At 44.0% G+C, this 18400-nt stretch overlaps 1 protein-coding gene across 1 annotated transcript in view; it reads left to right on the top strand.

The window, feature by feature from the left end:
- RDX (radixin) overlaps window positions 1-18400 on the top strand; it is an 80392-nt gene that overhangs the window by 10047 nt on the left and 51945 nt on the right. Inside the window, exon 2 of the mRNA XM_066582120.1 lies at window positions 14969-15026. Within this exon, the coding sequence (XP_066438217.1) occupies window positions 15015-15026 (12 nt within the window). The 5' untranslated portion in view covers window positions 14969-15014. The remainder of the gene's footprint in view (window positions 1-14968; window positions 15027-18400) is intronic.

Here is an 18400-nt window from a genome sequence, read left to right as displayed (position 1 = left end):
AATGCCCTCAAAAACCTAGATTGTGCTACAGTTTGGAAAATAAAAATTTCAAGGATCAAAAACAGAAGAAAGCCGCAAACAAAATACGAATGTCTTCATATTTACATGCAAACTAATGACAAGAAGGAAAAAAAGAAAAGCTGAAACCAGGAGTAGCGTCCCTTACAATAAACTGATTATGTATGGAGGGGCTGTTATTATTGGCATACAAATTGGCTAGCAGAATCAATGTGATGTACAAACAACCTCCAAATTTGAGGAACCTTATAATCCGGAGTGCACTGCCCTCCGACATACAAGAAGGAACTTATCCCTGTAAGGTAAGGAGCTGTAAGACCTGCTCACATGTACGGACCGCAGACAGGATACGGATCCCCAACACACAGCAGGACTATAAGATCCCCGGGGACATTCATGTGTTCCACATCCAATTTTGTGTATCTGATCCAGGACAGTAATTGTCCTGTTGGGGCTTTATGTTGGGGAAATGAGACAGAAACTGAATGCAAGGATGAGATCTCACCGCCACACGATTAAACTTGGAATATATGAAAGTTACTATACTAAAAGGCAACTTCAGATATTATAAGTCATAGAAGAGTTTGGGAATATAAGTTTATGTCTTAACACAGACCTAAATATTTCGAAAGGTTTCATGGTAGAGTGGAGTAGATGGGTAATCTGGAGCAGAGATAAGACGCTGGCCTGGTGACCCCCCCAGGTATTTGCTCCTCTGCTCATCCTGCAAATTGACCACGCTGCGATATTTTGTTTCTCTTACTTAGAACAATCACATTGTGCTTTACTTGCCAACCCGGTACTGAGCTTTTCTCTTTCTGCGCTGTACATGTAACGCATGGCCGGGCCAGGTCTTCTGCATCCCCAGCTGCTCTCGTGCGGTTGATCTGTGAAGGCCACGCTCACCTGATATTTGGGAGATTTAAGAGGGTGACATTATTGTAGAGGAGACCTTGGGGACGCGGATACCTCTAACCTCCAGTGCATGGATTACATACACCTTATACAACCTATAGGAGATAGTTGAGGTACCCGGAGTCGTAGGATGGTGTGATCATGTCATGAGTGTTTCATGTAACCTTTTTTATAAAGCGACCCCCTCTGATGCCCCCTGCCTACAGGGAATCGTCGTTTATAGAGCAGCTGTATAGTAGATGCCAGGCTAACACGCCTTGGACAGCGGAATGAAGAAGAATATAATGCATGGAACAATTGTTATTTGCTACTTATACTGTTGGAGAACCTGAAGTAAAGGTCTCATTTAGCCCAGCAGTGGAAACTTACAGCGCCTATTAACTCCTTGCTGACCTGCTCACTGTATACATGGCTTCATCCACACGGCTGCATTGCTGCTCTTTGGCAGTATTGTATATTTAGCACCTATAAGGATTCCGATCCCATCATGTGTACGCAGAACCTCAGAAAAAAAAATGCAGCTTGACAGAAAAGACTTGTCTATACGGACATGGTGATGTTTGAGTACTTTGTGACATGGTCATTTAGCTACAAGTCCAGACCTCTGATCCTTGTCTGCTCCCATATCTGCGCCGGGGCTTCCGTTGTTCTGCACCGTTCTTGGAAGAGTAAAGGGGAATCTCCTGGCTGAACGGATCCGTCTTATGACCGAAGAGAACACACTGACTATAACGGGGTCCGTTCAGTTTCTGCTCAGCTGCCTGGCATTTCACCCGAAGGAAAAGTGCTGTGGAGACTGCAAATAACTCCTGTATGTTACAATCACTTCACTCTCTTTACTGTACAGACTGAAAGAGACATTAAACAGAAGGTTCTCCCTTCTTGAACCAACAAGAATATTTTGGTCAACTTCAAAGTGATACGATAGTGTCACAGTAATAACTTGCACATATGTCGACAGGGTAAGTGATTATGTTTGATCACTGGGACAGGGCTGTCAAGCCTATCTTTCTTCCTCGCTGCACCACATGGTAAGAAGAACTTTCAATGGGTCAGCAGTGAAGTATTTGCCTGGCTGCATTACGAAGTCTGAGGGCGCTTATACATGGCTGTATTGCACGTTTTGGTCTATGAATACTCTGCATGTTTCTGCCTATCGACATTTTTTTTTCTCACATAGGGAAAAAACTCACAACATCCCTTAGATGCAGCGAATATTCAGGTTTCCTGCGTATTTACGCACGCCCATTGATTTCTCAAATCCCCGCTGTTAGTGCCTAGTCTGTCGTCAGACAGCTGGGTCTTGTTCCTAGCAGCACTGGAGACTGGTATTCTGATGCACCGCCATTGAAAAGGTGCTTGGGCAGTCACTAAGGGCTTAATAAACCCGATCCCGAGTCAGCTGAACTTTATTCCTTGCTGATTGGTGAAAGAAATGTGTCCCTTGATCCTAGCAAAGGTGATCCCCTGAGCTAAAATCTCACAACATGGTAACACTACTGCTTTGTGCTCAGATGTCCAATTACTCCTGGTAGAGAAGTGTGCGATGGCACATTGGGTACTTATAGGGTACTTTGTTAAACTTAGTTTAATGGGCATTTGGAAATCTGGCATAGAAATTTGGCTGTTTTAGAATTGAAGAGAAAAAAAGGCCAGCTTCCCCAGTAACTGTGCCCCCATGGCCCATGGGATGCCTGTTGTATTGCAGCTGAGCTCCCTCCGCTTGTGTTTTGGCATAAGTTAAATTAACCCCTTAACGACCGCTGATACGCCTTTTGACGGCCTGTATCGGCGGGCTATGTATGAAGCGAGATCACGCTGCAATCTCCCCTCATACATCGCGGCTGCCGGCTCTTTCTTACAGCTGACACTTGGCGTCAACAGCTCTGATGAGCCGCGCGGCCATTTGGAGGGGTTAACCTTTTAACCCCTTAACGACCGGACCATAGTGTTTTTACGTCCTGCAGCTGCAGGACGTGTATGGAGGGAGGTAGCGGCGCTATCTCCCTCCATACAGCGCGGGCGTCAGCTGTTTATTACAGCTGACACCCGCGGGCAATAGCCGCGCTCGGCCGTTCGGCCAATCGCGGCTATTAACCCTTTAAATGCCGCTGTCAGAATTGACAGCGGCATTTAAATCCCCCGAACGCTGTTTGGGGGTCCCGCACGGCCCCAGGGCTGCCTTAGCAGACTGCCTATCAAGCTATCCACACAGGGTGGCTTCATAGACTGCCTGTAAAAAAGCAGTATGACGTAATGCTGCAGGAGCGATCAAAGCATCGCATGTTAAAGTCCCCCAGGCGGACTTCAAAGTAAAGTAAAAAAAAGATCAATAAAGTTTTTTAAATTGTAAAAAAAAAAAAAGTTATAAAAGTTTAAATCACCCCCCTTTTGCCATATCTATTATTAAAAAATCTAAATCATAAAATAAAAATATGTATTTGATATCGGAATGTTTTTTTTTTCCATTTCTCTCCGCTAAGAATTTTTAAAAAGTTTTTCAGTACATTATATGGTACAATAAATAGTGCCATTGAAAAATACAACTCGTCCCGCAAAAAACAAGCCCTCATCCAGCGACTTCGATGGATAAATAAAGGAGCTACGATTTTTTAAAAGGGAGTAGGAAAAAGCAAAAATGGAAAAAAGCAAAAAAGCCTGGTCACTAAGGGGTTAAATCCCCCGAACGGTCCACCATGATGAGATCGCAGGGAGCAGTGCAGGTGTCATGGCAGCTTGGGTCCTTCTGAATGGCCCCTGTTAAAGTGAATAGAGAGGAGTGGGGGAGAGCGAGGAGAGAAATCTCCAGCCGCCCCTCTGTGAGCCAGCGATACTCGCTCCTGCAACAGGTACGGGAGCGAGTACATGCGGGGACGAGTGTCGGGCATCGTAAATTGGGCTTAAGTTTAAAAAAAAAAAATAAAAATAAAAGCTGCAGAAGTGTTGTTTCTTACGTTTCAGACCTCCTGATAGGCAGTTTACTTCCTGCCCTTGTTATACACTCTTCTCGTGTCCTAGTAATGCATCTTGGGCTGTTTTGGTTCATAATAATGATAAAGAGGACATACTGCGGTTTTGTTTTTTTTCCACTCGTAAAAAACATAGGTCTTAATACCCCGAGTCAACAGGAAAAATCTGTGACTTATAAAGGTACGGGGGCTCTTAGGCTGAATTGTTCAGTATTGTCCAGGTGGGTCACGTGTTTAGCGCCAGCCATTCACACATAATGAAGGGAAATGGCGTGAAGCCGTGCTGGAATAGTAAGATTCCTGGGTATAAATAGAGAGGAAGTAGAACTGGTATATTGGGACTATTTTCAGCCACAAGCTATAGTGAGCGGTCGGTGAATCTGAGGGCCGTGCCCTGACTGTAATACCGGAAAGGCCTCCAGAGGCGTCGGTGGAAGCAATAACTTGCGAGCTTTATTCCTCATATCCACACTTGTAGTCTTGATAAATTTATTTTGGTTACTTGTTGAAAGACATTATAACTTTCTGCTTTGTGTTCCCTTCATGTTTGTATCTAAAAATATATTTGGTGCTGTAGCGACCAGCCTTATAGATTTAAGTCTTTGTGTGCAGTTCTCATAGGAAATCCAGACTGCCGCCAAGAACCTCCAGGTACATACTGCTAGACTTTATAACGAGCTCTGGTCATAGAAAAAGGTCCACAATAGAATTTTTTTTTTCCATCTGACCACACGTTTCAGATGGTATTTCCTTCCAAATGTCTTATAAACGGGCATTTGGAACTCTGGTATAAAAATTTGTCTCTTACCAAAAAAAACCAACTTGTTCATAACTGAAAAAAGTCTGCTTCCCCCCCGAGAAATGGTGCCCCCATGGCCCTCGGGATGCCTGCTGTATTGCAGCTCTTCTCCATTCACTTCACTTGTGTTTTTAGGCTTTGTATAGCTTTAGCTAAATTAAACTTTGCAGTGGGAAGGAGCAATGTCTGAGTAAGCTCAGTAGGAGGCTATGGGAAGTTCTCCTGCTATTTCCTTTTTTATCATCTTGCCATCATCCACCTCCACTCTGCGAGCGTCTGAAGTAGGAATTGTGAAGAATTGTCTGATTCCAGACAGGAGGAGCCGCCCTCGTACATTCAGCACATGGGGGCGCTCCACCTCTCCGACATTACTGTATAGGCGGAAGGAACAGACAGGACATCCTGAGGACCTCTTGTTTCATGCCGTTGGTCCAAGCCTTGCTGTTCTGTAGAGAAACTGCTTTATACTCGGTCTGTCTGTCTACTAAACATAATATAGCAAAAATCTAAAAGTGACGTGGAGTCAGTGTCTCAGATATGCGAGGATGCTATTTTGCTATCAGACTTTTCGACTCTGGAGCATACAGAAAGCCCTGATTTTTATGTTCTATGATATTTTGAGCCGTATACACACTAGCACCTATGTTATAAGGCGTCGACTGCCCTATAGTACCTGCTTTATTTGACGGGTAGGAATAAACAGGAGGACCTTAACCCTTTCGTGATCAAGGGTCATTGATGCTCCTGTGTCCAAGTCGCATTCTGCAGTTTAAGTATTCCGACGCAACTTTTATTTTTGTGGTGACCCCTTCATGAGGGCTGTTTCTTCTAGGATTTTTTGCTGGATCTACGATGGAACCTCCGAACAGATCTGAACCCGGCCTTACACACAGGGTAGTTCAAACTATATAAGAATAAAATGTGTATACACATAGATGAACATTAGATTCTCCTCAGACTACATGTACCGATGTCCCTCTGCAGAATGTGCCATCCCTCCCATTCTTCTCACTTTTTACTTTTTTATTCAAATTTTCCCCCAGACTGGAGGTTGCAGACCCTTCTTAGCCTTAAAGGCATGCTCCATCCTTGCAGTCCATGGCCGCTTCCTTATGTACTTTATAGCCTTTCAGTATATACACGTGGCGGTGAGGTAAATTCTCCTCAGTATCCACACATGTGGCGGTGAGGTAGATTCTCCTCAGTATCCACACATGTGGCGGTGAGGTAGATTCTCCTCAGTATCCACACATGTGGCGGTGAGGTAGATTCTCCTCAGTATCCACACACGTGGCGGTGAGGTAGATTCTCCTCAGTATCCACACACGTGGCGGTGAGGTAGATTCTCCTCAGTATCCACACACGTGGCGGTGAGGTAGATTCTCCTCAGTATCCACACACGTGGCGGTGAGGTAGATTCTCCTCAGTATCCACACACGTGGCGGTGAGGTAGATTCTCCTCAGTATCCACACACGTGGCGGTGAGGTAGATTCTCCTCAGTATCCACACACGTGGCGGTGAGGTAGATTCTCCTCAGTATCCACATCCTAACTGCTTACCAAATGAATGATGGGAAGTGGTTAAAGAAGCCTCTTTCAGATGGGGAGTACTACGGGTACATTCTTATTTTCCGTGTTGCCTCAATAACAATCAGGCCTTCTTTAGGCAGGTTTCACACGGGAGATCACGATAATTTGCTCACGAGATGTCTGAGTGTCAGTTCTGCTTTTTCTCACAAAAACATCACTGTTGTACAAACTTTTTGCGCGAAAGACAATAGTAATTTGCAATGTTAAAAAAGCACCTCATGAAAATTTTGTGCATTGTGATAACACGAAGGCTCCATAGGGAAACCTTGGCGATAAAGAGCAAAATGCAGAAAGACGGGACAGGCCGCAATTTTTTTTTTTTCATGCAACATCGCATGAGTGAAAACATCACAAATGTGAAGGAAGCCATTGAGAAGTATGGGTTTCATAATTCTGCTATTTCACATCCGATTTTATCGCCCATGTGAAATCGGCCTTTGTTCGGTTTGCCTGTGTCTGGCAGGGGGGTTATTGCAGCTTATACATGCAACCCTTCTTTTAGACAGATCCTCAGTATAGACTGCATAATCAACTCCTTGGGGGAAGTTTGCGGTTGTCTTTACTGTCAGCGCAGGAAGCAGAATGGGCTGACCGTAACAGGGGTTCGGATTTGTATTGCAGATGCAGCTCCCATTGAATTGAGCTAGAGCTGTGCTTGCAGTACCAACCTGTGCCACTGCACTATGGTGAGCGCTTTCTGCTTCAGGAATGAGCTGATCGATGGGAATCTCCAGTGGTGGACACCCAGGGATCTGTTGGTGATTAATAAAAAAAAGTGCAAAATGTCCTAGAATACCGCTTTGTGTCTAAACTGAGAATGGAAGGACTACTTGGCGTGTTCAATGCACTGCAGCAGCCAGTTTGATTGCTGGCAACGGGGGAACGGCGGGGAAGGTAAGTATAAAACTTACATACCTGGGTTCATCTGGTCACTACTTTTGAGGCCATAAGCTTTTGTTTATAGGGCTCATGGTCGCTGACCGTTTCTTTTAAACCTATGTCTGTGTGCTTCGCAGTATTTTCCCCGTTATTTCGCCTGTCAGGTACTTTACTTGCATCTTCTTTCCTAATGTGTAATTGGAACGTGAACATTTGGTTACCATTACTACATGTGCACAAATGGTAGTCGCCCAGTCAGTAGGATATGGATATTCCAGGAACGCTGATTTACTATGGCCTGCACAGTGCGGTAAGGGTTTTATTGGGATCTAGTGCTATAAAAGTTTAACATCTCTTCTAGTGAGTCGACGGAGGAAAATGTTTTCTCAAGGAATTGTCAGTCAGTGGGTGAGCGCACGCAACGGTGTCAGCGCTATTCTCAAAAGAAGCAGTGGTCATGTGAGGATCAGAGAGGATTCTGGGACCTGCAGTGTAGCCTGTTTTTCCAGTTGAGTTAGTACTCTGCTCTGGTCTGTAAAAAGTGCCTCCCGTCTCTCTCCCTGCGGCTCCTTAGTGAGTGAGGACACTTAAGAATTCGGCTCTTCTTTTCCAAAACCTCTCCCTCCACTGTTACCCTCGTCTAAAACATTAGAGAAGCCATTTAATTGTCTGCACACAGCCACGTTATAAATATTTCATGTACAGATGTGGCCCCCATAGTGTTATGTCTACCGGACCATCTATGGGCTTCCACTATATGGGGGTAGTCTGAGGTTTTTCTGTATGTTCACATTAAGGTTATTGTGGCAAATCCTCCTTGGATCTTTTTTCCTATGTGGATCTGCCACACATCTTGCCTCATTTGGTCAGTCTTTTTTCGCACAACGTGGATTCTATAGTTCACTTACGGAAACCCATGCTGTATGTGCTATGGTGCAGATTCTAATGGAAACCAATGGGATGTAAAGATCATGTGGGTTTCAGCACAGAATCATTAAAACTGTAAACCGGCCTTTCCTTCATAGCTTTATATGGAATTTTGTCAGAAAAAATATTGTGCCGTGTGTAATCGTATGGAGGCGTTCTCTGCAAGATATACAACAGCATAGGGTACCTTATGTAGGCACCCTATGGTAGTGCGCACTGTAGAGCAGTTTTACCACTATTGCCCCCCCCCCCCCCCCATTGCAAACAGCAGCAAGGGGTGGGAGCTCAGCACACTAGCCCCCTGCCCCATCCCACCTCCTCCCCTTGCAGAGAGTCGACGAGGGCGAGAGAAGGGTTGTTTCCACAGCCAGCTGATATATGCTTGTGTGAATAAGCCCTTAGGTTAATTTCTCACACGGGCGATCGTGGTTTTGGTGCCAGAAAATCACATCCTTTTTCCCTGCGTTTTTTATTTTTATTTTATTTTTTAAATTTTTTTAAAGCATCATTGCTGCTTTTTCTCGCTGAAATCGTTGCTGCCGCTCACAATTTTCTAACGAGATTTTTGCAGTTATTTATTTATTTATTTTTAAAGTCAATAGGATTCTCCATTGTTAAAATCTCTTCGCAACGCAAGTTTGTTGTGTTGTGATGAGATAAAAAGGAGGCTCCATGGAGAAAAATGGGGAATAAAACCGCATATTGCAGAAAGATAGAGCATGCTGCGATTCTGTTTCTTTTTTTGCTCTTGTAACATTGCATGAGTGTGAGGCTGCATCTGCATGGGCTACAAGATCTCGCTACAGAACATTGCTCATGTGAAAGAACCCATTGGAAACCATGGGCTTCACATTGTAGCGATTTTGTAGCCCGCGCGGATGCCTCCTAAGGCCTGATTTGCGCGGGCTACAAAACGCATGTATGGTTTCCAGTGGGTTCTTTCAAGCTAATTAAAATTTCACTCATGTGAAAGGACCCATTGGACCCATAAGATTGAGGGCTTATTCACACAAGTGTATATCGGACGCCATTTTCACGGCTGGCCGATATACGCTACCATCTGAGCGGTCTTCCCCTTCCCTCCCCCTCGCCATCTCACCACCTCTCTCCTTTCCTCTGGCTGTTTGCAATGGGAGGCGGCGGAGCATCGCTACAAAATCATGTGATTTATTTTTTTTATTTTTTTTCCCCCCTGTGTCAAACAGACCTAAACATCACAGATAGGGCGGAAACCATTGAAAATCATTAGTTTCATAAGCCGCTTTTTTTTTTTAAATGACTCTCGCATTTTTTAAAAATCGTGGGGTTTTTTTTTGCCTGATGCAAGAGCCAGTAAAAAAGCAGATAATGAAACCAATGATTAACAATGGTTTCTGTTCCATCTGTGATGTATTCTCTCATGAAGTACGTGGGTTTGGTTTTGTTTTGTTTTTTTAAATCTCCCATGCTTCCGTGTGGAGCCTCCTTTTTATCGCCTTGCAAGGCACAAACTTGCAGTGTGATTTTTTTTTTTAACATTAGAAAATCCTATTGCGTTTCCCCAAAAAATTGTGGCAAAATCTCTTCATAAAAACGTGAGAAAATTGCGAGCGGCAGCAATGATTTTACGAGGAAAATCATGGGAGAAAAGACGTGATTATGCTGCTAAATCGCAATCGCCATCGGGAAACTAGCTTTATACTTCACAATGTAGGTCTTGATGAGATCACACTGCAGAGATCCAGATGGAAAGGCTCTTTAATGAAAATTAGCTGCAGCTTTGTTTAATGAATTACTAAAAAAGTGGAGTTTTTTTTGTTGGCTACAAATGCAGTTTCTTAATGTCTTGTATTGCTGTTGCCGGAGAGCCCTGTGTGCGGCGCTGAGGATTGCTGCTCTGGTGTAGGGCAGACAGATGTGGCACCTTGTGTACTGAAGATAAACACCCGCTCCTTGTATACCCATAGCCTTCAGCGCTCCATTGTCTGTCTGCCCCACCAGGAACAGTCCTGAGTGAATGGACACTGAATGAAACATATGCTTGTGATTTAGAAGGCACTTTGGATTTAGTTGCGTGGAGGAGGATAGTACTAAAGGAGAATAATTGGACGCGTACAAATAAAGTCCATGGAAATGTTTAAAAAGCTCCGAGCTCTCAGGCATCTCGTCTCCAGGTTTGTCATAAAGCAAGTGCCCAACCATCCAGATTCTGGGCTAGCCCGTAGGTTTTGAGCCTCTTTACTGATGCATAGGTTTGTGAATCCTAGATCTGAGCTGCCGCTGCTTCATCTTTGAATTGACCATTTCTTGTCTGAGCGGACTATGAAGGACAGATTGACTAAACAGTTGTTACATCTATGACTAAGAGGGGTATTCCAATCTCAATTAATGTAATATTACTAGTATGTACGATCACATCATGATAGTGGGCATCTGACCTCTGGGGCCTCAGCGCTAATATACGCTGCCACCTTTTCCAAGATTTCCTTGTATGGTGAGTGGCCATGTCTCCAGTGGGAGCAGAAGTTTGGGATGCTTCAGGGCTGGAATCTCAGGATCGCCACCAATCGGCAAGCTATCCTCTATCATGTGGATAGGGCATAACTTACGGCAATGGGCATTGGCATTTGGGCTGAAAGCACTAAATATTTGATGGAAAGATATGTAATACGAACATGCCTACCCCAACCCTGGAAGATGACAGTGATGCTGCACAGCTCTCGCCATCATCGTACAGTTCAACATATGGTTTTCCAGTTGGAGTTGATCCAAGTGCCGGAGTCGTGGTTGTTTATTACACAGCAAGCTGATGTGAGCCGCCTTGGAAGCATTAGCTGTCATATGTGCTCCGGACCCTGTGTGATCATGAAGAGGGATGAGCAGGATGTATATCCTCTAAACAGACGCCAAAGCTTTATGAGCAGCTGCCAACTTCTCCCGGGGGCGCATGTGGAAGTTTTGTCTGTGGGATTGTTATATACTTGCACTGTATCAGTTAAGGCAAAGTTTGACCTTTTTATTTCTAACAGCTTTTTAAAAAACGACGGTCACGGTTCTTCAATATGGAGTGTGGTCGTGTATCAGACTGACAGCACAGAGTGTTAAGGCAGCAGAATGCAATGCTAAGCTCTCGCTCACAACCTGAAGGTTGTAGGTTCAATCCCCGCATGGTTCAGGTAGCTAGCTCAAGGTTGACTCAGCCTTCCATCCTTGCTTACATTTATTCGCTAGCTCGTTCAGTCCATCGCTGGTCTGGAAATATATAAGTGGACACTAGCCAACTTATATATACGGGGGGATAGCTGCATGAAGAATAAATAAAAATTAATTTAGGAAGGCTAGGATGCCTTTCTCTTGATATTCGGCCTTGGTTATAGATCATACGTTTTTGCTTTTTGAAGCTCCTGTAAACCTTCCATTGTTAAGGTCCTTTTACCCAGGATGACTGTCTGGCACTAAAGCGCCCAACAGCCGCCCCAGCAGTAATCCCTCCGGCGCTTTCACACAGGACCAATGATTGCTCAGCGATTGGAGGTGGAGCCAGGGATCATTCCGGCTGCCCGCCTCCATTCACAGCAAACAGGTGGCCATTCATAGATTAAATGGCCAACCTGCCTGTTTAGCCCAAACGATGCGGCGGCAGACCAACAATGATTTTCGTGTCTGCACAAAAGATCCGATCAGCAATAATTTGGAGATTTCTCACCGATCGTTCTTTCCCTGCACACGTTGACACCTTTAGGCCCGACTCGCACAACTGTGTGGTAATGCCTAAAAATCGCAGCATAGGGAACTGCATATTCCTGCGTATCGTCACGTTTTTACTAGTGTATGCCTGTGCAAGTGCAGCGTATTTTATTCGCGACGTCTCGGCTTCCTGGTATTGTTCGTTTTCTTCTCATGTTTCCTAGCAACATGTCTTTTTAAAAAAGGAAAAAAAAAATTCGACCATGCGCCATGTAATTGCGTATACACTCTGTTTCGAAAGCAACCCTAGAGAACAATGGGGCTCTAATACGGACGGAGGCTTCTTGAGGTCCGTACTGCTGTCTTTATTCCCAGGTATCCACCGACCACAAAGTGCAGCATCTCCGCCATAAACTTACCTCTTTTTGTGCTGAAATGTTGCACTTTGTATTGGATAGATACTTGTGCACAAAAGCCGGACGACTGTCCTCAAGCCTCCCGCCATCCTCTTCTCTGCGTGTTACTTGTGTCGTGATTTGTCGCTCACGCAGAATGCCGGCCTTCGTGTCTCGGATGTTGTTGCATTACAATAAAGCATTCTATATTCTTATGATGCCGTTTGTTTGCTGCGGTGCCGTCTGTCCAGGCCTGATAGCCAAAAAAAGAATGGCTGAATTGATTAGAGATGTTGCCAAGTGCAGCTGCCAGCTTGTAAATCACATCCGTTGATCGGCCATTTATAAATAGGTTTACACATCGTCTCCAATCTCTTCTGCTTTTGTAAGACCTGAAAAGAGTAAGGCCGGTCTCGCACGTATTTTGTCACCTATCCAGGCGATATACGGTATTCTGTGCCTATTGAAAAAATAGAACATGTGCATGTACGCTTAGATGAGCGGATTTTAACGTGCTTTTCAGCGTAGTTTTCTAAATAAATGTCAGGGGGTTTTCTTTTCTTCTTTTTTTTTTTTTAAACGCACCCCATCATTGTGATGGGTGATGAGGTGTGTTAAATGCGAAAAAGCGGAACAGTAGAGCAGGTCTTCAAGGCTCCATTGAAATCAATAGAAGTGCTGTACCGCGATTAGTGCTGTGCTTGTGACACCACACTAATAGCGGTAAAAAGCGGTTGGCGTGACAGCGGCCTAATGCTGTGGATTTTCTTTGCCGAGAAAATCGGCAACAAATTTGCACTTTGTGAACATACCCTAAGGCCTTATTCACACGACCGTATATATGCAGCTATTTAGCGGCGTCCAAAAATCACGACCATCTAAAGAATTGGATTCCAATGTATTCATTTAGATGGCGGATCTATAGCCACGTAAAAAAAAATCATGCTGGGAAAAATAGCACATTGTGACAGTTTTCGGTGGGCTTTTTTTATTCGCTGCGCCCAAAGATAGGCCTTGCCCTATCTTTTGCCAAGATATGCTGGTAGCTCCCATAGACTTCTATGGGAGGTTGAAAAAAAAGGGGGGGGGGGACTTTAGCTGTGTCCGGCGCTCAGAAAAGAAGACGGCTGGCTCTACTTAAGCTTTAACAGTCATTCCGAGGCATTCTGCCACTCGAGGGATTTCCGCGCTGCCTTTTTTTTTTGCGCCGTTACGCAGCAGCCGCCCGTGGTAACGGCAGAAAGTACACGGATTAAGATCGGGACTTGATCGCAGCTATTCTTCGTTCATTTTCAGTTGCAGAAAGCCTGTAGCAGATCCATTACTGGTGCAGGTATCATGAGGTGTACACATCACGGTAGTGATAGGCCGCTCTCACACAGACGTTTTTTTACAGCATTTATTGGGTGTTTTTAATGCTGCTAAAAACGCTGCACTGAGCCTCCATTCATTGCAACACTACAGCGGGCACCGTATGTTCTATTTTCCTGTTTTTAAACTACTACATCATACATTGATGGGGGGGGGGGGGTGTTTCCACAGAACTTCCGCCCGTGCCTGCTGCCATTGTATTGCATTAGACAATGCAGCCCTATGCAGACAGCCACGATTTGACTGCGTTAAAACTCACGCGGTAAACAAATCACTGCATGTCCTACTTCTGTGTAAGCCCGCACAGGAACGTCACGGATGACGCACTAGCTCTGCACTGCGCATGTGTGGCTGTGCGACAGCCGGCACGTTGCAGTGCAGAGTGAGGACTCGCCGGATGAGTGAGTGTCCGCTCAATACTGGGACATGGGTCACATCCTGCTGTGAGAATTCTCGCAGCGGGATCTGACCCGGCCGTCTGCAGGCCACCTTACATGGCAAAACCACCATAGTTTTATCATAAATTGTGGTGTTTTTTACCAGACCTCTTGCTTATGTGAAACATGTGGGTGTCGTGTATTTTACCTGTATACGTTGCGCAGCCAAACAAGACCTAAGGCCCCTTCTATTTGCAGTAAAGTGGGCCAGGTTTACACTTTGTAGCTATGCTAATTGACTGACTGCTCAATGCAAATATTAACATACCTTATTAGTTGCTTCAGCTGTTTGCAGTGTGTGTTTGCCATCTACACTGGTGCGAACTTCAAACGCTTCCATAGGTCTCCGTTCACCCAACAGAGGCCAAAAGAGTGTTATTGGTCTGGTGTATATCTGTAATCTTACGGCAGACCGATAATGAAGAGGAAAAAAGCACCTTAAGCTTTTAACGTGTGACATGGGCGACTCTTCTATTTGTTTCTTCATTAGCTCTAATACACAGTACTGTACTCCGTATTCATGACTACACTTAGGCTAGCTACACATGGGCGAGTGCGTCATCAGGCTGAGAAACTCGGCCCGATATCACACTCCCCAACGTGTGTGTTCACAGCGAGGTGTTCACTTCCCATCACCACTGAAATAGCGATCCTCCAGCCGCGGTAGAGGATCCGCAAGTGGTTCCCATTGTTTTTGATGTGTTTTTCTGTCCCACTGAAAACAATGGGAAACGCGTTCCAAGTAACGTGAAAAGATAGGACATGCAGCGATTTTTCTTTCTTGGATATGACTCCATTCAAAAGAATAGGGTTCATATTTGTGCGTCTCGCAGCACACAAATTTTGCCTGAGTTTCTCAACCATGTGAAGCTGCCTTAGACATTTCTTGGAGGGCTTTCAGTTAATGGGGAGGTCTGCACACATAATGTACACATGTCCGTATTTGTGGTTTTTATTAGTGCTTCACTCACATGCATTAATTAAATTGGTTTTTTTCCACAGGAAAGGACAATCATTCGCTGTCTGCTAGAAAGAACGTGCAAGCAAGATGCCGAAACCGGTGAGTTCATTGAAATGTATTTTATTGTAATGTCCTATACAATTTGTAACAATGTTTCTCTTCTGCTTTTAATCAAAAGAGAAAAAAAACTAACAAGTATAATCCTGTCAGCCGTACGGTCTTAAAGATTGTCTTTTTCCAGGAAAACCCCTGAGTGTCATATGACTGCTGGTGGACCATCTACATATAATAGAATCTTTTTCTGTAAACTGCAGTGCACTAATGCTGGTCTCCATGAATGCAAGGACCATTGCCGTGGTCAGCCACTGATTAGAGCACCTTTTCTATGCAGCAGGCACCCAATAAGCTGATCATCTGAGTTATTTTACAAATGTGGTAATATCAAATGTTTTAGTTTTTTTTTTCCTTTTTGAATTTTCTGTTTTTAGATTAAAACTGGGAAACTTTTTTTTGGGGGGGGGGGTCAATGTAATATTTATTTTTTAATGAATATTTATTTTAACTTTATTGACTTTTTTTCCCTTCCCTTTTCAGTTCCAATAGCAGACTTGAACTTGTGATCACTTAATCGCTTGTGTAATATACTGCAATACTTCAGCATTGTAGTATATTGTACTTTTTCCCGGCATCTTATAAAGGCTATTCCCGAATTGACTTTTCATAGTCTAGATAGGAAAATCCGGCTGCTCTGTTCCAACCACCTGTCATAAAGAGCCGAGCGCTAAGCACAGTGCTATTTCTATAGCTCTCATAAAAGTGAATGGGAGTAATGGAAACTGCATACTGTACTGTACTACACTGTTTCTGTAGCTCTCATGCACTTAATTGAGAGCTATGGAAACAGCGCTACATTAGGTGCTCAGCTTTGTCTGTAGGGGGGAGGGCTGTTATAATGAATATTTTTCCCACAGAACTATATATCAATCTGTGCAGCTCCTGTTTCTGCAACATGCTGCAGTGACGTCTGCTCATTTCATCACAGTGAGTGGTGCAGTGATCCCTCATTGCGGAGGACAGGGCAAACTGGGCACATTCTTGGGATCAATAGGGACTTCCACTGATCAAAAAAAGTTCATTCTGGTACATCACCTATAAATGCCAAGGTCAGTGCTGGCCACTGCAGCTAAAGGGTTAATAGCTAGGATCAGAATTCTGTTTGATACATACAAACCCTACAAAGTTTGGATGGTGCCAACAGGGTAATGAGGTTTTCCAAAGTTGTGTTTTTTTTTTTTGTTTTTTTTTGTCAGTAGGCAGGTAAATATGTAAAACGAGGGGAGAAACCTACCCTATGGGGAATTCTGGTAGCTGTTGTAGGTAGATGTTTAGTGCGAGAACAGGTGAGCTAGTCAACAAATCTTTGTTAGTGCCATTTCGAGACTAAGCTCCTACCTTGAAGCTCTTTGTGAAGTAGAAAGGCTGCAGTTACTATATCTACACTATGCAGTGCCATTCCATAAGTTTCTAATGTAGTTTGGGAGTAAGTCGGAAGAGCAGAGCTGTACATATGTGATGGGAGCGCTCTCCATGAAGAATTAAACTAGAAAGCAGCAGGTCATGTAGAAGCCTCATATGTACTAGAGAGACTGGTGCTTACTGCCCCGCTGTATGTGTCTATGTGCGGTGATGAGACAATGACTCCTGTGCTGACTGTTGTTACTGCCAGTCACCTCTATTTTTGTTCCTGCTGGAATGGAAAAACACAAGTAATGCAGGCGGCGCATCTTGAAAACATGTAATTAGGGAAATAAGCTGTGCACTTCTTTTTTTGTTTTCTCTATCCCCTCAACTTAACTACTTAGGCTCTGTTGTCGCAGATTCGGTCCAAAATCCCAGACAGAATACTGCAGCATGCTTGTAAAATGCTAGATGGCATGATGGAAACTTCAGCGGTTCCTATTCTAGTCAGTGGGGTCTGTTGGGTGCTGTTTGTGTCCATGGGGTACTTGCACTTCTACAATTTTTGTTTTTCTCCTATTATTGACTGATACCACATAAATCTGAATTGCAAATGTGAACACAAAACGTGACTTATCAGAGGTGCGGCTGCTGCCCCCTCACCCAGAGCAGGGACATCATTATTATGTGCATTACAACTTTGGGGTACAGGAGCTATACATGCAGATGTAGTAAAGTTTGGGTTCAAAACTATTTTATTAGACAGCCATAAACACTTGAAAAATAAACATATACAATACAGATTAAGAAAGTAAACCAATAAATCTGAGTTCACACCCACAAGGCCCAAACACGGGCCGGGAGTCGGAAGAAAACACAGCTGTCCGTTTTTGTATGAAATATAGGCAGTCATGTAAACGAACAAATTGGGATTTAACACGTCGGGAGACAGAATATTAAGAGGTAGGGGATAGAAGGAAAAGGCAGCAAAACAAGTTAGGAAGGGATAAGGGGTTGCTGGGCAGCTCTCTTTTCTTCTGCCCAAATAATGTGCCCAATTCTTTCTCTCTCATGCAGCTACATAGCTCGGATGGGAGTCCCTCATTTCCTGAGTCAGCAGAGTTCTGTAACTCGCTGAGGTCTGGGATGGTCCAAGGACACACACAGCTCTTCAAATGGAGTGAGGCGTCTGTTGAGGCTCGCCAAGATATTTCCTCGAGATCCAAAATACTCCCTGAATCAAGTTTTTGGTTCTGGGTCATATAGTATTTCTACCCATAATTTGTTAAGGCGATGATGTAAAAGGTCAAGAACGCAGTTACTGATATAAGCCCTATAGTATAAGGAAAAATCAAGTAAACCCATTCCAACAGAGTGCCACTCATCTGTTTACAATGTCATATTTCAGTCTTGGTTTTACGTGCCCTCTTGACAAATCCAGAGATCAAATGGCGGATATTCATTAAATTGGACCTATTTTAGTTTCACAGGCAGGGTCTGGCATGAATATAGAAACCATGGCAAGATATCTATTTTAATGGCATTACCTCGACCATACCATGACAGATAGTGGGTTCCATCTCTCCGGACCCCCTTTCCATACCTGATAGGAATGGTTAAAAGTTAAGGGAGAAAGCCTGGGAAGGGTCTGCTGGCAAGTGTATCCCCCAAGTATCTGATGGAGTGTTGCCAATGGAAGGGGAACTTCCTGTCCAGGAGTGACCCATCGCTCTGTGGCAATGTGATGTTGAAGATTTCTAACCTTTTCAAATTCCCAGAAGTCTTGTAGTAACACCAGAAGTCCCATCCTCGGGCAAGATGGGTACACGAGCAAAAAGGATAAAATAGGTCAGCACTTCCCAATAGAAATATATAGGTGCATGTTAAATCATGGCTGCAACATACAATAGAAGCAGAAACCAAAAAATGGCAAGAGCACGCAAAATGCATTTATTATCAGAGGTATACATACCTATAATCAATACTCTAACCACAATAAATAATGCAAGGTTCTT

Source organism: Eleutherodactylus coqui, chromosome 1, assembly GCF_035609145.1.
Source record: "Eleutherodactylus coqui strain aEleCoq1 chromosome 1, aEleCoq1.hap1, whole genome shotgun sequence".
Classification (NCBI taxonomy): Eukaryota; Metazoa; Chordata; class Amphibia; order Anura; family Eleutherodactylidae; genus Eleutherodactylus; species Eleutherodactylus coqui.
This window is presented reverse-complemented; position numbering and strand designations above follow the sequence as displayed.